Source organism: Trichosurus vulpecula, chromosome 8 (genome assembly GCF_011100635.1).
Source record: "Trichosurus vulpecula isolate mTriVul1 chromosome 8, mTriVul1.pri, whole genome shotgun sequence".
NCBI classification, from domain to species: Eukaryota; Metazoa; Chordata; class Mammalia; order Diprotodontia; family Phalangeridae; genus Trichosurus; species Trichosurus vulpecula.
Window position 1 is genome coordinate 150,378,485 of NC_050580.1, and position 25,226 is coordinate 150,403,710.

The 25,226-nt window shown below is 36.8% G+C and overlaps 1 protein-coding gene across 6 annotated transcripts in view; it reads right to left on the reverse strand.

The window, feature by feature from the left end:
• The window catches only part of DENND4A (DENN domain containing 4A), a 161,453-nt gene that overhangs the window by 7,432 nt on the left and 128,795 nt on the right, over positions 1–25,226 (reverse strand). For all 6 annotated transcript variants that reach the window (XM_036736751.1, XM_036736749.1, XM_036736748.1 and 3 more), the window contains 8 exons: positions 24,592–24,738; positions 15,028–16,142; positions 12,673–12,862; positions 10,134–10,228; positions 6,633–6,808; positions 6,208–6,345; positions 2,183–2,393; positions 1,664–1,918 (listed from right to left, as the gene is read on the reverse strand). In XM_036736751.1, the coding sequence (XP_036592646.1) occupies positions 1,664–1,918; positions 2,183–2,393; positions 6,208–6,345; positions 6,633–6,808; positions 10,134–10,228; positions 12,673–12,862; positions 15,028–16,142; positions 24,592–24,738 (2,327 nt within the window). The remainder of the gene's footprint in view (positions 1–1,663; positions 1,919–2,182; positions 2,394–6,207; positions 6,346–6,632; positions 6,809–10,133; positions 10,229–12,672; positions 12,863–15,027; positions 16,143–24,591; positions 24,739–25,226) is intronic.

Sequence of the window (25,226 nt, forward strand, 5' to 3'; positions counted from 1 at the left end):
TTGCCTTGCTCATGTCCAAGAAGATGCCAGCAGAGTTCCTGGGGTGTCTGCCTGTCATCCCTTGCCTTCATGGTACCACGTTACCTTTTTTTCACATCATGTATCTCCCTGATGATATAATTTACTCCTGTTCTGGGGATAATGATACCTGTACTTTACAACCCAGGGTATTTGGGAGGAAAGTGCTTTGTAAACTTTAAAGAGCTAATTGTAAGTAATGGATCTATTGGTGGCACAGTGGACAGAGTGCTGGCCCTGGAGTCAGGAGGACTCATCTTCCTGAGTTCAAATTTGACCTCAGACATTTACTATCTGTGACCCTGAACAAGTCCCTTAACCCTGTTTGCCTCAGTTTCCTCATCTGTAAAATGAGCTGGAGAAAGAAATGGCAAACCGCTTCTGTATCTTTGCCAAGAAAACCCCAAATGGGGTCATAAAGAGTCAGATACCACTGAAACAACTGAACAATGTATCTATAAAGGATATTATAATATCTTATTGTTACTTTGTTGCCAGAAGCACAGAATTTGAGAATTGAAAGGGACCTCTATGGCCATCTAGTCCAATCCATACTCAAAAGGAATTTTTATCTCAAAATAATCCTCACTACCTCTCTCCCCCAAAGTAGTCATCCAACTTCTACTTAAAGACTTTCAGTGACCTCCCCCACTAACTCTGGAGGCAACTTCTACCTCTGGACAGCTCTAATTATGGGAAAGGGTTTTTGTTTTCTTCCTGACACCCAAACCTAAATTTCCCACCTTGCAGCTTTCATTCTCATTCCTGATTCTGCCCTCTGGGCCAAAGAGAACAAATTTAGTTCATATTCCACATGACAGCCTTTCAAATATTTGAATATGGCAGTCATGGTCCTCTGTGTATTCTCTTCTCCAGGCTAAAAACATCTCCAGTTTCTTCACCATCCTGGTTGCCCTTTTTTGGATACTTTCTAGCTTAGCAATGTTCTTCTTAAATCGGGGCGTCCAGAACTGAACAGAATTGTCCAAAGGAGGTTTTGATAAGGGCAGAGCACAGAAAGACTCTCGTCTCTTTACATATGGCAATTATACCTTTCAGTGAAGCCCAAGGTCAGATGTGGTGGCCACATCACAAGACTGACTCATGAGGAGCTGGAAATCTGCTCTAACCCCTAGATTTTTTTCAGATAAACTGCTGTCTGAAAAAGAAAAAAAAAGCTATGCCTTCCCCATCCTGTGCCTAGAGAGTTACTTTTTTGTTGTTGCTCCTCTTAAGTTAAGACTTCACATTTATTCTTACTGAATTTCATCTCCTTATGTTCAGTGTAATGCTCTCGGGTGTCTGTCAAGATCTCTTTAGATCCTGATCCTGTCATGCAGTATGTTAGCTACTGCTCTTATCCTAGAGTCATCTGCAAATTGGATGAGCTTGCCATGCTTTTGTATGTCATGTCTTTATCCAAGTCACTGATAAAAATGATAGCAAATGGAGGGGAAGAAAGAAATGTAATTAGGAATGCATTTTAAAAAAATTCTGTAAGTAGTCATTATGGCTGTTAAGGTCCTAGAAGAAATGAAATATAATGAAGCCCCATTTATTAATAATTGAGAATAGGCAAATAATTTGTGAGGTAAAAAGAATAATACTTATAGTAGCACATTTGGTATATGCTTTTCTGCCATACCTTAGAATACTTATTACAATGCTCAGAAGACAAAATCAATCCAGGCAAATTACTGGGTAAGTCCAGACGTCTAAAATACCACACTAGATTCCAAAATACAATTGGGTGATGGTCGACAAAGTCTGCCACTGTTATTGCATTATCGCCTTCATTTTCCAATAAACTCTCAAGTTCTTTCCATACCACTAATGGACTGAGATATGGGACAGTAACAGGGTCTGGACTTGGAAGGTCCCACTCTAATCCCAGTGAATCCTGGAGCAAAACAACAAAACAGTTATACAATCATACAACATTTAAGTGGAATCATACTTTTCAAACAACTGTTATGATATACTTTGTCACTTAAATAGAATAGTAATAATTTTCATTATAATTTTATTATGGAAGTTAAGACTTTAAGCTTCTATAATAAAGTTATAATGAATTTAAATGAAAAGTAACAAGACTATACAGCATAAGGGAAATAAAAGTATACCTAATTAAAAATGTCCAAATTAAAAATATCAAAGTATATACCGTTGCGCCTTGCAAAGTTGCTGGCAGACTGCCTGTAGACACAATGTGGCTAATCTTCTGGCTTCCTGTTTCTTCCTTGTCTAAGGGACCATAGGTACTGATGCTCCTGGCCACTGGAAATATTGGACATTTTGAAGTGCTCATATTTTGTCTCCTCCCTTCAGGGATCTGAATACTTCGGGCACATGAATTTTCTTGCTCTTTAGATTTGCTTGGGGGAGAAGAAGAATTGGCAATACTTAATACACAGCATACACAACAAACACATTCATTTATGCAGAGGAATATAACACAATCTATATTTTTATAAGTGCTCTGACACACATTCTCTGGATCATAAGAAAATTAGAGGCCATTTATTCCTAGTCTTTCTCCCCTCACCTACTTTAATGTTATGGAGGAAACCCACATTCTCACCCTAACCCCTGCCCCATCACTCTACGGCTTCTCTTCTCCAGGACAAGCTTTCCTAGACACCTCGATCAATCCTCATGGGTCATAATCTCAAGGCCTCTCACCATTCCCTCCAAACGAACTTTGTTGTTATTTTGCCTAGCTCTGGTTTTATTGGTATGTCACTAATATGCTCATTTTTAGTATATTAGTGAATTCCAACCATAAGCAACAAATATTCCAGCAATTACTTAAGTCATGCTTAAATTTTTAAGAGTTTTTTGTAAATATATTTTTAGAAGTCTTGAGTGAATCTTGGTAGACTGACAGATATTTTACACATTTTGTAATTGTTTTAAATAGAACCTCTCTTTCTGCTATTTCCTTTTGGAGTTTGCTTTTACTATATAGAATCAAATGTTGATTTATCTTGTATTTAGATATTTTATTGAAGCTATTAATTGCCTTGATTAGTTTTTTGCTGATTCTCTTGGATTCTCCAAGAAAGCCATCTTTCACTAGCAAATAGACACAGTTTTGTCTCATCGTTGACAGTGTTTATACCTGCAACGTCTTTCTCTTGTCTTATTACTAGTGTGCAAGCATTTCTAGCATTATGTAAAACAATACTGCGGAATGAGGACATCTTTGGTTTGTCCCTATATTTACTGGGAACACTGACAAGTGTTTCTCCATGGCAAATAATGCTTTTTAATTTTAGATAATACTTTCTCTAACTTCTAATCTCCCTTCTATGTTGGTACTTTGTAGAGTTTTTAGCATTAATGAATACAGAACCTTGCCAAAAGCATTTTTATGTTTATTGATGTGACCATGTGGCTTAGGATGTTTTGTTTTTAATACGATTACTTATATGAATCGTTATTCTAATGAAGCACCATACTTACATCTATTTTGGTTAAGTTGAATAATGTTTTAGTTAATTGCAAATTTTTTTAAATTAGGATTTTATATAAAGATTTTGAAAGTGACATTCTTTAGTGATAAAAGTCTATATAGTCCTTTCTTTACTTTATCTTTTCCTAGCTTAGGTGTTAGAAATATATTTTTTTATATTTTCCTTCTATTTTTGAGAACATTTGTATAGTTTGGGTATTAATTAAATTACATCACTTGTAAATGTGTATTTAAAAAAACAGTTCCTCATTCCCAACTATTCATCCAAGTTTTGTGTTATCTATATGTCTGATAAGCATAATGTTAATGTCTTTCCCAAGTCACTGATAAAAATATTAAACAGCACAAGGAAAAAGCACACTGTACCACAGACCCTATAAAACTGCCAATACTCCATTATTGACTATGCTTTGGGTCTGATCATTCAGCTGGTTCTGAATCAACCTAAAAAATTATAGCACATCTGGCCTATATCTTTTCATCTTTCCCATTTCTAGGTTAATGATATTTTTCATATTCTCTTGATTTATCAAACTAGTAACCCTATCAAAATAAGAAATAAGGTTCATCTGGCATGACTCCTTGTTTGTTTTCAAACTTAAATTCTTTTTATACTGATGTCCTGACATTGCTGGGAAAAACCCTCCCACACACCCAAGAATGAATTCTCCCTTGTCACAAAGGAAATCAATTAAACGAGAAAACCTGAGAGAGTGACATCTGACAATGTATACCACATTCTTCAGTGCTAGTCCCCTTCCCCTCTGGCCTGAGGAGGGAGGTTTCATTTTCTGATCTTCTGGACTATCATTGCTTTCTCAATTGCTCAGAGTTCAGCTTCCTTTTGGGTATCTTTTCCACAATGTCTTTTTGGTTCTGCTTATTTCACTTTGCATCTATTTATGTAAATCTTTCCACTGTTTCTCTGGATTCCTCATAGACCACATTTTCTTTCCCCTGCCTTTCCCCAACTGATTGATACCCCCCCCCACCACCCTCCCCCCCCATCCCCAGCATTAAAGAATTGGAAACAAAGACTGCCACTAGTGATATTTTGTCTTGGATGTCCTTGGGGTCTATGCCTGGTATTGGGGTTATTGGGTCAAAGGGTATGGATAGCATAATTATTTCTGCATAATTTTAAATTAAGAGTCAGAATGAATGGGTCAATTCAAAAGTCCATCAACTGCATTTGTGTACCTGTCTTCCTATAGCCCATTTAACATAGACCGGTTTTCTGTTTTTTGCTTATTTTTCATCTTTGATAATTTGCAGAGTGACGTGAAACCCCAGAATTGTCTTAACTTGCATTTTCTCTTATTCTTAGTGGTTTGGACCATGCTTTCACATAATCATGTATAATTTGAAGTTCTTTTCTGAACTTAGAGGCCCAGAGAGGAAGTGACTTGACACATCCAAGTATTGGCTTTCTGGATCAGCTCAGGCCAGCCTCTCTTTTAGGAGCATGCCAAAGAGCTCCTCTACACACTACAGGTTATCAGGGAGGAGCCAGTGCTCTTTTAAAATATGGAAGAAGGGCTTCCAGGTGAAAACAAAGGAAAAGGATGTGAAGAGGCAGAAAGGAATTCTAACTTATGTCGAGTGGAAAAACATGCCAACTCGGAAGAAAGGGGAGAAGCACCACTAAATAATCAGAACCAAGTAAAAGACAAGAAGCTGTTTCTGCAGAAGGGAATATTTTGAATTTTTGAGACAGAAACGGCTGCTTGTGATGTGAGGAGTGATAATGTGAATCTATAGGGGCTGTCCAGGAAAGAGAGATCATCTAGTAAGTACAGAGGGAAAAAAGAAAAGATTTCAGGGCAGAGGATTTTGTGATAGAGCTGGAGTTTAAACTCAGGTCCTCCTCTTCCTTTGTTTTCACCGGGAAGCCCTTCTTCTGTATTTTAAAAGAGCACTGGCTCCTCCCTGATAACCTGTAGTGTGTGGAGGAGCTCTTTGGCATGCTCCTAAAAGAGAAGCTGGCCTGAGCTGATCCAGAAGGCCAATACTAAGATGTGTCAAGAGCACCTCCTGATCTCTGTCCTGGTGACCACAGAAACCTGTTTTTCCTTATTTTTCTCACAGGGAGCTCCTCAGTCACTAGTGGTTCTTGTGGGTGACTTTGGTGCCAGCTTCCAGAGTGAGTTGTTGTGACAAAGTGCCTGGTTGGACTGAGCTAACAACCTTGATGAGAGGCTTTCTTTGGCAGTTCCCACCTCATCTTATTTTTCATGTGTATTTTTGTCTTCTCTGAGGACCAGTTTTTTTCTTAAGGATAAGTAAAAATAAAGCATACATATTTTTACTAATTTCTTGCAAAGATAAAGGTAAGAAAAAATAATCTGAAGCTTCAAGTTTCCTATGAACTTTTCCTTTGAAAATGTAGGAACATTATATTTACAAACTTTACAATTCATTTTGGTGACATTTCAATACACTGCCTTCCTACTGAAAAGTTTATGTGTTTATAACCTAACATGTGGTCTCCTGATCCATTTTAATACTTTTTTAAACAACTGAAGGAGGTGAACATTTTTCTTAAGGCTCTATTTACAGACTTCAGAACAGTTAACTCCTTTCTGAAACTGTAAGCTCCTTTAACAGTCTATTCATTTAACAACCTAAGACTGCACTGTAAAAGAAGACCAAATAAGGCTAAAATTGAACATATAAGATGGTGGAAATATGTAATACCACATAACCATAATTACCTATTTGCATTAAAATTCTCTTGAACAGAAATAGCAACACCTGAGGCTGATGAAGAAATGCAGGACTTCCTTGTTTGATTTGAACATGATGATGGAAAATGCATATTCTCAGCAGAGGGGCTAGACTTTAAAAAGTACCTATAATGTGAACGAGAGATGTTTAAAAATTTTAAAAGAGAAAGTATATAAACATGTGCCTCTTTAAATAACAATAATAACTGTTATTACTGCAGGTAGCATTTATTTAGCACCAGGCACTTAGTACTTTTAAAAATATTATCTCATTGGACCTTCATGACATATCAGTGAGGTAGGTGCTTTTAGCATCCCCATTCTACAGTTGAGAAAACTAAGGCAAACAGAGCTTAAGAGGTTTGCCCAGAGTCACACAGCTACTGAATATAAAGAAAAAGAAAGGTTATTACCTGCCAGGTCGTCGTAAATCTCTTATTTCAATATTTAGAAAAGGTAAGAAAAGATTTCCACAAAAAGGGCAAGTGGTATTGAGATTTGAATCATCTGCTGTCCAACCAGCCATGATTTCTTCATCATGTACAAGGCAGTCACAAGTTCGACATCTTGAACAGCTTGAGATGAGAACCTGCAAGGGAAAACAATACTTGCTTGAATTTTAGCAGTTTATGAATTTTGGTTGTCAAGCCTTAAACTATTCCTTGAGAGATGCTGTCTAGACAAACTGAATTAAAACAAAACCTAATTGAAGACATAAATTTATCAGAAGATTAACATTCAGAAATCATCTGAGGGTGGTAGGAATAATACTTCCCCTGGAGTCAGAAGACCTGGATTAAAATCCTAGTTCTGACATTGATGAGCTTCATGACCTTGGGAAAACTACTGGGCCTCTCTGGACCTTGGCTGTTCCACTTGGAATATAAAAACTCTAAGTGTACTACTTTAAAGGTTTGTTCTGAGGATTGAATAGAAATATATGGGAAATGCTTTATAAATCTTATGGCACTACATAAAGTTATTATTATTCATAATGATGTTACAAACAGAAAAGAATTTCATAAATGATTCCACTGGGCATATGGAGCTGATCTGACAGTTGTACAATAAAACCTCATTAATTTGAAATCCAAGGCAAGGAATCAGAAAAAGATTCTGAATTAATGACATTCACAGTGATATTTTTATTATAAAGCAATATTGCATATTGTCTGGAGATCAGTAGTTACTACAATTTAGATACCATTGTATAATTCATGGTAATTTTTATAAAAATTTATTATTACAAGTGTTCTGTACCCTTAAGATTTAAGACATGATTTTAAATTAATAAGTAGAAGTGAAGCATGCCGTATTTGTTTACTAATATGTACTTTATCCTTTCATTTATTATGAACTTAACTTGAAATAGTATCAAAACCAATTAAACCTATATTTAAAACTACTTTATTTTAAATAGAATTTGAGCATACTTTTAAACAAAGCTACTTATTAGCTATTCCCTCTGCATTGTTTTCCAATCTCTTTATGCATATATGTTTCTTTTCATATGGTCAAAGATAAAGAATTGTTTTTTTAGTCCTGCTTTCTTACATTTGTCTTGTTGCATGTTTTTTCTATGTTTTCTTATATTATTCATTTATCATTCTTAATTGCATTTTAATATTCCACTATGTTGATATATACCACAATTTGTTTAGCCATTCTTCTGTTAAGACATCTAGGTTGTTCCAGTTCTTTTCTATTACAAATGTTGCAGTTATTAATCTTTTACACAGATTAAAATAATGCTCCTAGGTATATTCATAATAGTGGGACAATTGGATTTAGAGCACAAACATTGTTCAGAAAGACATTCTTCTACGGTGGGGCATTTAGGGTGTTTCCAGTTTTTTGCTATTATGTAATCTGGGAGGGATTTTGGACCTGTGACTTCCTAGGTATAGAGAATTCATGATGAGCAAACTTCCTCCAATGAACAATGCAGACAGGCAATTTCTCTGCCCCTCCTAGACTGATAGAGCTGACCAGGATGCTGCAAGATGCCTCACCCAGGGACACATAGTCACTTAATACACAAGTGGAACTTGAAGCCATGGCCTCTCTGATTGAAAGGCTGATTTGTTACCCACTATACTATGTTTCTTTTTCATTAGAAATACTGCAGCTGCTAATATTTTTACATAATTTTTAATGCTCTTGGGGTATATTTCAAGCAGTGGGAGTATGTGCTCAAAGGGTATGACTAAAAACAAACAACAATCTGGAAAACCAGATTGCTTTCCAGAAAGACTGTATGGATTTGTAGTCTCAGAAGCAATATATGTGGACACTGTTTCCCTAAGAGCCTGCTATAAAGCCTTGTGTTGTTTGTGCCTGTCCATTTATTCATTTATTTATTTATTTGTTTGTTTGTTTATTTATGTATTTATGGCATTTTGACAGATGTGAGGTGGTACCATATCACTTCCAATTTTCATCTCTTGAACAAACTTCTTTCAGGTGATTATTTTCAATTTTCTTATCTTCTTTTGTGAAGTGTCTGTTCATATTCTTTGACTATTTATCCAGTAGGAACTATGGAGTACTCTTAAATGTTGGGATGAGTTCCTTGAAATTTTTGATGTCAGGTGTTTTTTTCTTCTTCAGATATATAGGCCATAAATATTTTTCTGTAATATGCTATTTTTCTTTTTATCTTGGTTATGTCATTAATAATAAAAATAGTTAAAACTCATATAATGCTTTAAGGTTTGCAAAGCGCTTTTACCCTCACAACGACCCTGGGAGGTAGGTGCTATTATAATCCCCATTTTACAGGAAACAAGGAAATCCAGGTAGATAGAGATGAAGTGGCTTGCCCAGAGTCACACTGGTGGTGTCTGAAGCCAGATTTGAACACAGGCTTTCCTGACTCCATATCCAGTTCTCTACGCACTGTGCCACCTAACTGCCTCACACTGTTTTTTGGTTATGTAGAATTTTGTGCAATTTAATCCATTCATCTTTTTTTTCAATAATTTCTTTAAAGATAAAAACTTATCCCCTCTCCAAAAACAAGAAAACTAGGTATTTTTTCTTATAACTTTTTAATGCTTTAAAAAATGGTTGGTTCTTTGATAAAACTAGTTTGTGTAAACTGTGGCTATAAATTCATTTTTTACTATATTGCCATCCAGTCTTTATAGGCAATGTGGTGTGGGAGAATGAGTGCTGGCCTTACGATTAGAGGAGGGACCCAGCTTCAATTCCTGACTCTAACGTTTACTGTCTGTGTGAGAACAGGTAAGTCATTTAATTTCTCTGAGTCTTAGTTCCTTCATCTGTAAAACAGGCATTTGCTTCATAGGCTTTCTGTGAGGCTGCTGTGGGAAACCAATGAGGTGCTTGCAAAGTAATTTGGCAAACCTTAAATTACTATGTAAGTACCAGTTACAATTATCAGCATCCTGTATTAAATAATAAATCTTTTGCCAAATTTTTTTTTCACATAGGTTTAACAAAAACAAATATATGTGTATATATACTTGAATCTGTTTCTGAGTTCTTTAGGCTGTCCCATTGATCTTCATTTCTAGTTTTAACTAAGGACAATATAATTCTAACTCTAACAGCTTAGTAAAACTTTAATATCTGAGAGGACAAGTCTCCCAACTTTAACATTTTCCTTTCAAAACCTCCCCTAATATTCTTGCCCTTTAGATTTTCCATTTACATTTGGTAAAGATTTTTATTTGGATCTATAAAGAAACCCACTGGTATTTTGATTCTGCAAATCTGAACTTGAATATGCAGATTAATTTCAGGAGCACTGATATTTATATTAGGTTCATAATATCTCATCCAGAAACACTGTATATACTTCCAATCATTCAATTCTTCATGTAGTTTGTCCTTTCCTCTCTCATTTCAGTTTTACAGTTATAAAGATAGTATTTTGAAAGAATTCTTACCTCCATAGCATAGTTCTGGAAGATATTTGTACTACTTGTGCTGCAAGAAGATGTCAACTCTGACTTTCCAGGTAAAACAAACTTTGACAGGGGACCTGTTCATTGTTAAAAACAAACAAACAAACAACAGCAAACATTTTCAAATATTTCTGAAGCATATTTTCAAATATGAAAATAATTTATAGTAGATAATTTTAAAATAACTAAATGTAAATGTATTTTCACAAATGAAATGACAATTTTAGATTTAAGAAACAGTAATTCAAGAAAGTATTCTATATGTAAAGGGAAAACCTTCATGCCACAAAACAAAAAAAAAAAACACTAGTAAGGCAAAAAAGGATTTTCTAAGGCATAAAACAAAAAAACACTGAAAATGTGTTTTTAGTATGTACATTTTAGTTACCAGGGAAAACAAATTGCAGTTCTAATGGTCCATGTAAACATTAGGTTCACTTATTCAACATTTCCTGAGAATCTACTGCATAAAATCTAAGAGGTGTTATAGTTATATGCTGTATGCTGTGTAGGTTTAGGAGACATTATAGTTGTATAAAATATAATGTAAGCTCCTTAAGGGCAGGGACGATTTTTTGCTTTATCTTTTTATTTCCAGTACCTAGCACTGTGTCCTGTATGTAGTAAGCATTTAATAAATGCTTGCTGAAATGGATTAGATTAATAGTCTGAGAGAATCAAAACTATTGAAAAATCTCTCTCTTGGTTTTCCTACTATCTCTCTGACCACCATTTCTTAGTCTCTTTCACTAAATCATCATCTATGTCACGGTCACTAAGTGTTGTCCTGAGCTCTATTCCCTTTTCTCTAAGTTCTCTTCCTTGGTGCACCCTTGCATCAGCATCTATGAGTTCAACTGTCATCTCTATGCAAATGACCCATTACCAATAGATCAAATCCAAGTCTTCTGAGGTCTGGTCCCACATCACTAACCGTTCCTTGGACATTAATCAGGAGATATCTCAAGATCATCATATGTCCAGAACAGAACCCATGATTTTTTCCCCAAACCCACCCACCCTTCTTCCAAACCTTTTCATGTTGAGGGTACCACCATATTTCCTATCAGTCAGTTTGCAACTTTGCTGTCATTCTCAACTGTTCACTCCCACAAAGACAATTAGCTACCAAATTTTAGTCATTTTTATCTCCATATTTCTGCATATTCGTCTTTCTCTCTACTTACATAGCCAGTGCTCCCGTTCAGGCCCACATTGCCTCTTGCCTCTTGCCTAGACTCTGGCAATATCTATTTGGTTTTCCAGTCTCCAGTCTTTTCCTTACTCCAATTCATCCTCCTCATTATTTTAAATGTGATTTTCCTAAAGCACAGGCTTGATCGTGTCATTCTCCTACTCAATAAATTCTAGAGCCTCCATTGCTTTGAAAATCATCCATAAACTCCTTCACTTGGCTTTTAAAGCTCTTCACAGCATGGCCCTTTCCTAATTGTCCCATCGTTGCTCATTACTGCTTTCTTCTGCACTCCAGAGTGCAGATATGCTGGCCTATTTGTGGATCTTCATATCCCACGCTCCATTTCCTGTGTCTCTGCTTTAGCACCACATGTCCCTTATGAATAGAATGCTCTCCTTCACTTCTGCTTCTCAGAATCTCTGGTTTCCTTCAAGTCTCAGCTCAACAGTCACCTTTTACAGGAGGTTTTTACTGGTCCCCCAACCTCCTAGTGTTGCCCTATCCCAGACCTTGTGTATGCTTTGTAAGTGTCTCATATATAACTATAGATGTATATGTTGTCTCTCATAATAGAAAGCAAGGTTCTTGTGGGCAAGGAATGTTTTCACTTTTGTCTTTGTATTCTCAATGCTTAACAGAGTTATAAGCACATAGTAAGGTTTAATAAATGCTGATTGACAGATAAATGAAAAAAAATGAGTTCAGCCTAAAGATTTTTGAAGTGCTAAACACATAGTAAAATAAAAAAAAACTTTAATGGAAATTATCTGTTTTGTAACAATATCATTTACATATTATGGGCTATAGGTTTAGGTATGTGTTTAAGGGTCAAGGTAAGGAAGGAACATAGATTCTAAGAGAGAAGACTTCAAAAAATTTATGTGGAGGTGGAAGAATCTGGCCAGAACGTGAAAGATTTTGCTTTTTAGTTCTGTCAAAGTCATCTTGCAACACCTGGACAAAAGACGCCCTTCTTTATTTCAGTCTTCCAATCTACAAATTAGAGGAATTCATCTGCTCCCCCTAATTAAAAACTAATTTCTAGTTTTGTTTCTTCTACTTTGTGTTCTTGGGCAAGTAACAAGGTCCTTCTTTGGGCCTTAGTTTTCTCATCTGTAAAATGAGGGGGCATATTAAATGATCTTCAAGGAACTCTCTAGAGGTGAACATTGAGAAGGTGAGCCAGGTAAAAATACAATATTCAGGGAAGCATTCTATCATAAGAGTGAGGAATTATCAAGTGAAATAAATTATTAAATTAGCAAAAGGGGCTACAAAAGAAACAAGCATGCTTATTATCACAGTAATAGAACTAAGACAAACCCTCGCAAGAGGCAGTACTTTCCAGACTTGATCTACTAAGTCCCAATCCCTTTGTCTCTGAAGTGACATTATTTTCTTGAGGGGAAGGCATTCCTTCAAACTCATTGCAAACATCTTCATCTGTTAAAGAGGCAGATTCAGAATCTAGGGCTCCGGCTGAAGAAAGACTGGTTCGGTCTGAATTCTGATCCTAATAAAACAATTACATTGCTTATTTCTTTTACCTGTAGAAAGCTCACTATTTTAAAATAAAAACCACCAGCTTAACAATGCTCCTTTACCAACATGATTAGCACTATGGTTATGTTCAACAGGAGAAAACATAACTAAAAAAAAAACCAAGAAGTGGTTTTGGGGAAAACATAATTAGACAGTCTCAAGGCTTGTCCACCAAGACATACGTCCATCACAAAATGAATTCAGAGCCTCACAAACTATCCCAACAATAAACCTGAACTTACATAAAATGATTTTTCTTACACCTAATAGTTTTATTTCAGAGTAACACCAGTCAAGAGGAAAATAATTATTTCAAACTAAGACATCTGAAGATATTTTCCTGTTGACTTTGAGGAAAAAATTGTGCACTTATTGAAAATGTTTCTGTTTCATTTCATTATCTGTTAAGTCAAATGGGCAAAAAGGCAGTTGACTCAGAATAAAATAGAAGACTGTAAAGGAGTCCTTAGTCTATGATGGCAGTCAGGTAGGGAATCTTTAGTATTTGATTAAAATTAGTGTTTTCATTAGTTCTGAGCTCTAAATGGCAGTGAGCCAGGGAAAGAATAACTAGTTAATGGAAAAGTCTTTTCTTAACTAAGAGGCAGTGTGGTGTAGTGGATAGAGAGCTAGCTTGAGAGACAGGTTTAAGTCCCACTTTTGACATATAAAGCCTGTGTGACCCTGGATAAGCCCCTCAACTTCTTAGTATTCAAGGCAGCTCTGGAGAGAAGGTGCTGATCTGCATAAGCAGAGGAAGTTTCTCACCTGGGAGCTCTCTGTGTCAAGGAAATCAAAGTGCAGTACCTAGCCTTCTCTTGATTAGAAGGGCACTGCTGTGGGACTTTATTCCAACCTATGCAGTGTCATAACTTTTTTTTTTCTTTCCTGTTTTCACCATAGGAATATTAGATTGGAAAGTCAAATGAGATCTTTGCCCAGAAAAGTCTGATAGGACAAGTGCTTGGCATTAGTTAGCATAGCGAGAAAGTGATACACTGAGGAAAAAGGTATTGAGAAGGCCTCTGGAATCCAAACTGCTCTTAAGATCTGAAGAACTGGAGCCAGAGTGAAAGTTGGATGTGTACATAGTGTAGAAATCACTTTCATTTAAGAAAAGATTCAGAGTGAGTTGAAGACTTTTTTCTACTTAGATCTGGGGGTGATAAAACCAATGTCAAGTTAAATATTAATACTAGTTAAAATTTTTCGAAAAGGCACATCTGATCATACAGTGGTATGAATTTCTTCAAATCTTACTCTAAATTGCAAATCACTGTTTATAACTAGTGATTTGTTTATAATTGATTAACTGGTTTTTTTCAAACTTTTTTTAATATAAAAAAGTACAACTGACTGGGAAGGCATGGTCCTTTCTTTGTTCATGTCGCCTATAGGAAGGTAAGCTGAGTTAGAAAGCCCTAAGAAAGCATTGCCTTTGACCTGATGAAAATTCCCAAAGTGTAAGCAGATAAGATCCGTGGTTTCTGAAGGATTAGTTTTATAAAGCTAAGAAAAGGCTGTATTACCTACCATTTGCTGATAAAGTTAAAGGCTAGTTGCCTTTATTTTCACTTCTGAAAGTATGGGAGTCTATCAAACAAATGAGGGTACCCTCCCCCCTTCATTAGGATAAAAAGATGCAAAAAATAAAGACAATGTCAGTATCTGTAATGCAACAAGAGCAATAATTTCTGCAATGCTGAAACTGTTGACATTGTATTGTACTTTTTCATGTGAAAATTGTTTTCCAGGACTAATACGCCAGTTATCTTCTCTTTGTTATATTATACATCGACAGGTTTAGCCAGAAAAATAGTATGAAGACTGAGGATCAATAATAATTTTCTCGTGATGGACCCTAATAAATAAGTATATGTTATCTTTCACAGTGGGATTATAGAAAGAAATCTAATCAATAAAATCTCTCCTCTTTAGTGACCTAGGTCTTGTTTGTCTTTGTAAGTCTTTGTTTGTCCTTTATCTCTGACATAAATAAATCTTTAAAGTTTTCTTTAGACAGGGCCATTATTTAAAGAATAACTATCAATATAAACTTTTCCAACAGTCAAGTATTTTAAAATTTTCTATCAATGGGGTGGAAAGGAAGTAATCCTGGACACCAGGAAACCTTACCTTGGAGGGTGTAGTATACATAGTGAATCTTGTATACCATTTGCTTGCCTTCTCTGCAACGCCTTTTCCAGCAGAGAACACACTACTCTTTAGAACATCCAATTTAGGTGTTATTAATGTATCTAAATTAAATGAAGGTGATGAAACAAGAGTTAATGTACCAGCCATATCCTGAGACTGTTCCCTAACTGGACAGGTTGGTGAGAAAGTTGGAGAAGACCAAAGTCTATCCCTGGGTCTGTCTTCATTTTTAATATAGTAACTTTTAGATTTGGTAAGACGGATCGGCCTAGGAGAAATGGGGGGAAGGCTAGACCTTCTGCATGGTTTGGCTACTGTTGGACTTTTCTTATTTGCTGATTTCTCCTCATAAGCCCGTTGTAAATCAATGCTTGGTGTACGGCTGGTCAAAGGACTGCTCATATTATTCATGTACATCACAATTTCCTCGGCTAAATCTCTTCTTGCTGATGGTGTGGAAATGCTTTTGTTTTCATCGTTATCCTCATCTTCTTCCACCTCTTTCTGCTGCTGCTCAGTTTCAGCAGCTAAAAGTGAGAGTGGATCAAACCCAGCTGCAACATCAGTTTTCTCAATAGGTTTTATTGAGAAGCTGCTATTCATTCGTTCCACCCTTTTAGGGTTTTGTGTAGGGGTGGTCCCCGCTTTTGACGTATCTGTTTCATTGTCTAAATCTTCTAAGTCAAAAATCACAGGAGAGTCAGTTTTATCTGCCAAACAGTTAGTAGCATAAAAAGGTGTGTCATCGTCACTAGATTCCTTCTCCAGACTGTCTCTTTTTGATCTTAAAGATGGATTTCCAATATCAAGGGTATTTGGCCTTGGGTTTTTCTGCATAACATTTGAAAGAATTTTTGCATCAGCTCCTAATTTTTCAACCATCTCTCCAGGACTTTCTTCCTGGTTAATCCTATTGATCAGAAGTCCCATCAACACACCTCCACTAAGATTATGATTTCTGTTTTCCCAAGTCATCTGTTGCTGCAAAGCAGGCTCTGCATCATTTCGGTGCCTTTTTCTGAAACTTCTTTCAAGATTTTCTGTTTCATTTGTCTCTTCAAAAGAAGACATTAATAGCAGCTCAGATGCGTCTTCTGAAAAACAGGAAAGGTAATTTAGTCATGAAGAATTAAAATGAGAAAATGAATTGCATTCAATACCCTATGTCCAGATTAAGTCAAGCCAACAAGAATTCTTAAGTGCTTACTATGTGCCAAGAACTGTGCTAAGCACTGGAAGATTAAATTTTAGTACTTATTTTTGCTACTTAAGGAGTAAATCCCATAATAATTTTTAAACCAATTTTGCCTAACTGATTAGATGGCCAAACTTACCTTTAACTACTATGGAAAACAAAATACTTCACTAAGGAAACAATTAAGAATAAAAGAGCACAGCTTTAGAAATTAGCATTAAAACAGGCAGAAATAGCCATACTTTTTAAAACAAAGGAATTCCTTGAAAAGCACTAATCATGAAAGCAAATTCAGTTCAATAAACATTAGGTTCCTACTATGTTTGAGGTATTCTGCTTGAGCTAGGATTGAAAACACAGAACTGAAACAATACCTGGCCTTTTGGAGTTTATATTTCACTGCTGAGAAATAATGTGCATTCAAGTAAATGCAAATTATATATGAAGTAATACAAAATAATTTCGAGAGAGAGCACTAAGAGCAGGGGAGGAGATAATCAGGGAAATTCTTGCATAACAGGTGACAAGGGAGTTATTTTTTGAGGGAAGCTAGTGATTCTACCAATCAAGTATGGAGGAAGTGCATTCCAAACAAGAGAGACTACTTGTGCCAAGACCCCTCAGAGGAGGCAGAATGAATACTACATATGCATCATTTAGTGGGGCAGTGTCACAGACAAGGAGTATGTGAAGGAGAATAATACAAAATAAGAGAAGTCAGAGCCATAGGGCTTTAAATACCAGGCTAAAAATTTTACATTTTATCCTTGAGACAATAGGGAGTCACTTAAGATTTCTGAGTAGGGGGCAACAAGATCAGATAAGTTGCCAGTTCTACTTCCTTCTCTTCATCCCCATGACTACCACCTTGGTTCAGGCCCTCATTAACTCTCATCTAGATTATTGCAAGTCTCCTAATTGGTCTCTCTGTCTCAAGTTTCTCACCATTTCAATATATCCTCCACTCTGCTGCCAAAAAAAATTTCTCAAGCATATATCTGACCATGTGACTCCTCCAGTCAATCGACTCCAGTGACTTCCTATGGCCTCTCAGATAAAATACAACCTCTGTTTAGCTTTTAAATCCCTATACAACCTGGCACAACCAATCTTTCCAACATCACTGGACGCTGCTCCGCCCATGCCCTGCAATACAGACAAACTGAACTTCTCTCTGTTTCTACTTCACAACAGTCTATTTTTCATCTCCATGCCTTTGCATTCCTTTCTTCCTTCCCTTCATCTCCGAGTCCCTCTTTTCCTTTAAGATGCAGCTTAGGTACTATCTTCTACATGAAGCTTTTCTAGAGCCTTCCTATTACTAGTGCCCTCCTTCTGTATTTAACTAATTTGTGTGTATATTTTTACATAGGTGTATGTTTTTGTATACACATACATATGTATGTGCATGTATGTATTTCTTAACTTTACATATTCATGTTGATGTGGTTTTTTGGTGAACTTGTTTCTCCCATTAGAATTTAAGCTCAGTGCAAGTAGAGGTTGCTTCACTCTTTGTATCTATATCTCTAGTGCCTGGCACATAGTAGGTACTTAATAAATATTTGATTGACTGATCTGAATTTTGAGGATATAAACTTGACAGCTGAGTGACGGATGGATTGGAGAAAAAAGAGACTGTAAGCAGAAAGACTAATTAGATGGCTATTGCAAAAATCCAAGTGAAAAGTGATAAAAAGCTTGAATTAGGGTAGATACTGTATAAGAGGAGAAGTGAATGGATAATACTTGGCAAACAATAGGCTATGAGGGGTGAGGGCAAGAGGAAAATCAAGGAAGAGTTGAAGACTGCAACCATGGGGGACTGTTAGGATGATGGTAACCCCAACAGAAATAGGAAAGTTTGGAGGAGGGAAGGTTTTGGGGAAAATACAGAGCTTATTTTAGACACAATGACTTTCAGGTGCCTATAGGACACCCAAGTGGAGATGTCCAGCAAGCAGGTGGCAATGTGAGATTGGAGTTCAGAGAAGATACTATAGCTGGATGTATTTAGAATGTCTGCATAGATATTTCTCTTGTTGAACCCACAGGAACTGATTAGATCATCAAGAGAAAAAGGGTAGAGAGAGAAGAGAAGAGGGTATATAAGTGCTATTGACAAAATACAATACACATTTCTGTTAAAAAAATCACTAGACAGCATAGGAGTAGTTGAATACTTCTCAACACAGTAAGTAGCACCTATCCAATAGCAAGAGTCAGCATTATATAACAATGAGGATAAACAACAGTCCTTTCCAATAAGATCAGGAGTCAAGGTAGTAAGGCCACTGTCACCACTATTATTTGATAAAGTGCTAGAAATGCTAACTATTGCGACAAGATATGAAAAAGAAACTGAAGGAAGTATAGTCAAAAAGAAACAATATTGTTGCTTTTTGCAAACAAGGAATACTTGAGAGACTACCTACCAAGATATTCATAGGAACTACATGAGTACAAGTATAATACAATACTAAGAACTAAAGAACTAATAAAGAACTAAAGAACTTCCAGCCATCATGGTGCTATGAACTGAAGACAAATGAGGTCAGTTACCAGGCAATACAAAGAAAACATTATGCACATGAAAAAATCCACAAGGTTGAAAAAATGATCTTTGCTACTTGGTCAGTTTACTAAAACCAACATGCTGACAAACAAATAAACAAAACAAATTAAGAGTGAAAATTACATGTAGGACACTACCCAATGATGCGTGGTATGAAATCTGAAAGACTTAGGAATTCTCATCAACTCAATGACCAACCACAATTCCACAAGACTCATGGTGAAAAAGGCTAGCCACCTCCAGATAGAGAGGTGATGGACTCAGTACAGATCGAGGTTTATGTTTTGTTGTCCTTGTTATGGACACAGCCAATGTGGGAATTTGGTTTGCTTGACTATACATATTTGAAATAGGTTTTATTTTTCTTGCTTTCTTAATGTTTGGTGGGAGGGGAATGTAGAAGGGAGAGAAATCAGACCTGAAAAGAAAAGAAAATTGAATAAGAGAAAAAAATTTGAAAAGTGAACATAAAGATGGAAGTTTTTCCTTACATAGGTGCCTCCATCTAAACAAACATCTAAAATCTGAAGGAAAAAAAAGACAAGAAGCAAGGGTAAAAAGATATAGCCCTTTTAAAGGAAGAGGTCTTGTCCAGTTTCAAATATGACTGCTTGACTTGGACCTGCTACAGATGATACAATCAGGACCTTGATTGGAATACAACTCTACAAGGGTATACCTTATTTGAAAGAAACATGACAAGTAGAAAGGGGGCAGTGAATATGAAGCAGATTTATATATTAAGAAGATACATTCATGTAAGAAAATACAGGAACAAGATGCGGGGAAATATGGGAGAAAACAACTGAAGCAGAAACTAAAGCAATATTGTTGAGCACCTAGAGAGCACCTGAGCACCTAGACAGAATGAAGAACTAGATGAGGAGTTGGGGAAACTGTTCACTTACAAAATCTGTCTCTCACTTCTAAGTTCCTTGTCTTTTATATAGTATTGATAACACAATCCTTGTGCCCTAGTAAGATCTTTGCTTTTTGCCCAAGACTTCATAATCTTAGCAAGGTCATTTAGCAAGGGTCATTTGTCTTTGTGAATCACTGAAAGTGGGTATTGTCATCATTTTTGACAGTTCTTGGAGGTTATTACTAATGTGGAGAATTAGGAAAAATTTCTCACAGGAGATAGTATCTGAGCTAAACCTAGAAGGAAACTAAGGATTTTAAAGAGGGAGAAATTAGGTAAGAGTGAAAAGGCAACAAGACAGAATATGGAGAGCTGAATTTAGGGAACAGTATTAAGTGCCTGGAACACAATATGTGAAAGGGAGTAATGTGAAGTAAGTCTGGAAAGGTAGACTGGAAGCAGATTATGAAGGACTTTGAACATAAAGAATTTAGATTTTCTCCAGAAATCAGAGGGAAAAACTGAAAATTTTTGAGCTGGAGAATAATGTGATCAGATCTATACTTTTGACAGATTTTTGGAGGATAGGCAGACATTAGAAGTGAGACCAATTAGGTAAGTGTTTCAACAATCCAGGCAAGAGGTGATCTGGTCATGTCAGTGGAGCAAAGAAGATGTATGCAAGAGATGCTGTGAAGGTAAAAATCAACAAAATTTGGTGACTAATTGAATTTGGGGCAATGAAATGAAGAAGAGAGTTAAAGATGACTCAGTTAAAGATGACTGGGCTGACTATAAGGATAATGGTACCTTCAATAGAAACAGAGAAATTTAGGGGAGGGGAGATATAATGGTTAGAAAGGACTTGATGACTTTTCAATGAAGTAATTTCATGAAGCCAGTGTAAAACTTTAATGACGTTAAATAACAATATTCCCCTAACAAGGATTCTAAGAGAAATAACCACATATATTACCTGATAGCAGATTTATAATAGGAAGGAACTTCACTTAAGATAGTTCCCAAATACGTATATTCTTGTTTATAAACAGAAGCAAAACTGAGCTGATTCAAGAAATAAAAATGTATAGTCACATTATTCCATCAAAAAAAACCCCAACCCACTATTGCTGTGAGCTATAGTGAAGTTTCAAGGATCCTTAATCCACTGATGTTGTTATACACTAAACTGACCTCAATCACAAGTACCCTGACATAGTAGGCAGTTTTTCAGAGTTGGCCTGGCCAAATAATTCAGTACCTTGTAGCCAACCTGGTGGTGATAGGCCTCTCTGAACTTAGCTAGGTTGATTTTTGGAAGACAGATATATAAGGTTTTGCTGGGACTGTACTTGAAGGTTTTCTATCATGGTGGAATTTTAAAGTATAAAATGAGATCTTACTGTGTAAAAGCATTTTAAAAAGTAAAAAGGACCAGGTCTCATTACAATAGCTCAACTATAAGATATAGTGTTATTGCCACTAGATGGGTAGACAGAATTTAGGCAAAAAATTGAAGACCTGCATTTTTCTAACTGATGAAATCATGCAACTATGTTTAAATTTTTAATAAAAGAGCTAGCTTAGAGCCAAGATGGCGGCTGGTAAGCAGGGAATAGTGTGAGCTCCGTACGGAGACCCTCCAAAAACTTATAAAAAATGGCTCTGAACCAATTCTAGAACGGCAGAACCCACAAAACAGCAGAGGGAAGCAGGGCTACAGCCCAGGACAGCCTGGATGGTCTCTGGGTGAGGTCTATCCCACACGGAGCTGGGAGCTGGGAGCTGGGAACGGAGTGGAGCAGAGCCCAGCCTGAGCAGCGTGGACCATCCAGACCAGAAGCCGGGCGGAGGGGGCCCTAGCGCCCTGAATATGTGAGCTGCGGCAGTTACCAGACCCCTCGACCCACAAACACCAAAGACTGAGGAGAAGGTTAGTGGGAAAAACTGCAGGAGTGGAAGGAGTTGGCTGTTCGGCTTCCAGCCCCGGAGGCAGCGGAGGTGGGGCAGCTACAGCTGTTGTTACTTCTGGCTCCAGGCCCACCTGGTGGGAGGAATTAAGTGGCGGATCAGAGCAGGGGTGCACAGCCTGCTGAAGATCTAAGCCCAGTCTGGACTGGGGGTTCTTGGGGAAGGAGGAGTGCGGGTCTGACACAGCTGGCACCTCCCCCCCAAACGTGGAACATAGAACTCTTTAGTCTACAAGCAGTCATACCCCACTGAAAAACTCAAGGGTCAAGTTAGTTGGTTGGGAATATGGCCAGGTAGCGAAAACACACCCAGATTCAGTCTCAGACTTTGGATTCTTTCTTTGGTGACAAAGAAGACCAAAACATACAGCCTAAAGAAGACAACAAAGTCATAGAGCCTACAACAAAAGCCTCCAAGAAAAACATGAACTGGCCCCAGGCCATGGAACAACTCAAAAAGGATTTGGAAAAGCAAGTTAGAGAAGTAGAGGAAAAATTGGGAAGAGAAATGAGAAGGATGCGAGAAAACCATGAAAAACAAGTCAATGATTTGCTAAAGGAGACCCAAAAAAATACTGAAAAATACACTGAAGAAAACAACACCTTAAAAAACAGACTAACTCAAATGGCAAAAGAGCTCCAAAAATCCAATGAGGAGAAGAATTCCTTGAAAGGCAGAATTAGCCAAATGGAAAAGGAGGTCCAAAAGACCACTGAAGAAAATACTACTTTAAAAATTAGATTGGAGCAAGTGGAAGCTAGTGACTTGATGAGAAATCAGGATATTATAAAACAGAACCAAAGGAATGAAAAAATGGAAGACAATGTGAAATATCTCCTTGGAAAAACCACTGACCTGGAAAATAGATCCAGGAGAGAGAATTTAAAAATTATTGGACTACCTGAAAGCCATGATCAAAAAAAGAGCCTAGATACCATCTTTCAAGAAATTATCAAGGAGAAGTGCCCTGATATTCTAGAGCCACAGGGCAAAATAGAAATTGAAAGAATCCATCGATTGCCTCCTCAAATAGATCCCAAAAAGAAATCTCCTAGGAATATTGTTGCCAAATTCCAGAGCTCCCAGATCAAGGAGAAAATACTGCAAGCAGCCAGAAAGAAACAATTTGAGATCTGGCAGCTTCTACATTAAGAGATCGAAGGGCTTGGAATGCGATATTCCGGAGGTCAATGGAGCTAGGATTAAAACCTAGAATCACCTACCCAGCAAAACTGAGTATCATGTTCCAAGGCAAAATATGGATTTTCAATAAAATAGAGGACTTTCAAGCTTTCTCAGTGAAAAGACCAGAACTGAATAGAAAATTTGACTTTCAAACACAAGAATCAAGAGAAGCATGAAAAGGTAATCAAGAAACGGAAATTGCAAGGGACTTACTAAAGTTGAACTGTTTTGTTTACATTCCTACATAGAAAGATGATGTGTATGATTCATGAGACCTCAGTATTAGGGTAGTTGAAGGGAATATGCATATATATATATATATATATATATATATATACATATATATGTGAATGTGTACGTATGTATGTATGTATGTGTATATGTATGCATGTGTATGTATGTATATATATATCTGTGTGTGTTTATATATATATATATATGTAAAAGAGAGAGAGCAGACACAGGGTGAGTTGAAGATGAAGGGAAGATATCTAAAAGAAATAAAATGAAATTAAGGGATGAGAGAGTAACATACTGAGAGAGGGAGATAGGGAGAGATAGAATGGGGTGGATTATCTCGCATAAAGGTGGCAAGAGGAAGCAGTTCTGTGGGAGGAGGGGAGAGGGCAGGTGAGGGGGGAATGAGTGAACCTTGCTCTCATCAGATTTGGCCTGAGGGGGAATACCATACATACTCAGTTGGGTATCTTACCCCACAGGAAAGAAGAGGGAGGAAGATAAAAAAAAAATAAAAGCGGGGGGGAATGATGGAGGGGAGGGCAGATGGGGGTGGAGGTAATCAAAACAAACACTTTGGAAAGGGGACAGGGTCAAGGGAGAAAATTCAATAAAGCGGGATGGGTTGGGAAGGAGCAAAATGTAGTTAGCCTTTCACAACATGAGTATTGTGGAAGGGTTATACATAATGATACATGCGTGGCCTGGGTTGAAGTGCTCGACTTCTTAGGGAGGGTGGGTGGGAAGGGAAGAGGGGAGAGAATTTGGAACTCAAAGTTTTAAAAACAGATGTTCAAAAACAAAAAAAAAAGTTTTTGCATGCAACTAAAAAATAAGATACACAGGCAATGGGGCATAGAAATTTATCTTGCCCTACAAGAAAGGAAGGGAAAAGGGGATGAGAGGGGAGGGGGGTGATAGACGGGAGGGCTGACTGGGGAACAGGGCAACCAGAATATATGCCATCTTGGAGTGGGGGGGAGGGTAGAAATGGGGAGAAAATTTGTAATTCAAACTGTTGTGAAAATCAATGCTGAAAACCAAATATGTTTAAATAAATAAATTTAAATTAAATAAAAAAAAGAGCTAGCTTACTATCCTTTAGAATTCCCAATGGTCCATATCAAAAGTAGCAATAATGTGGAGTTTGGGTCTATGACAAATTGGAAAAGAGTACTTCAACAAGAACTGGTTTGTAATAGAGTTCAGCGCATAAGTTGCTTGGCCATGATGTCAAACATCACAAACAGACATAGATGACATCATCATCATCATCATCATCATCATCATCATCATCATCACCATCACCACCACCATCCATTTATATAGTACTTGCTATGTACCAAGCACTGTGCTAAACATTTTATAAATATTATTTCATGTAATCATTTAAAAAAGACCTTAAAGTTAAACCTAATTTTTAATACTGACATTTTTGGTTAATATGATAATTTTACATCATAATTTATATAAATTTGGCTTATCATGCAAGGAACAAGAATGTAATATATAGATTACCTGTGCTTCCTCCTGATACTTCATCTGCATGGCTAAGCATACCACTGAGGCGAACTATACTAGATGTAGGATTTATACTGCCTGTATTTTGATAATTGAGCTTAGGAAGGCAATCAGCACTTCCTTTTGCACTCTCACTCTCAGACACTGTAAAGAGAAAAAGAAAATTTCATTTAAAAACAATTTGGCACTAAAAACAGGATAGAAAAAAGATACCTGAGGAAGTATAAAGGTTTGTTCCTGTTGTTTTTAAACTGCTAAATCTTTATAAAGCTTTAAGAAAACTACTTAACTATTTCTCCATTTATAAACCTGGAATTATTCCACTTTCTCCAGACTTTCAGGAGAAAAATATAGGTTAATTTATACCATTATATATAATTTACATATGAAGTACACAGCATTAAAAAGCTGGGACACTTATAAGGATACAAGGAAAAATTTGTTAACCAATGCCTTATGTTACATTGTATGCTGTTAAAGAATTCCCTCCCCCCCCCCCCCCCCCCCCCCGCTCTGTGTGTGCAACATTGTCTTTTTCTCTCATTATGAGCCAAAGTCCATTTTAAAACATTATGTAACAAAAAAGTTTTCAATCTCTAGTTGAAGGCCTAGCTATTTCAAGAAATGTTCAG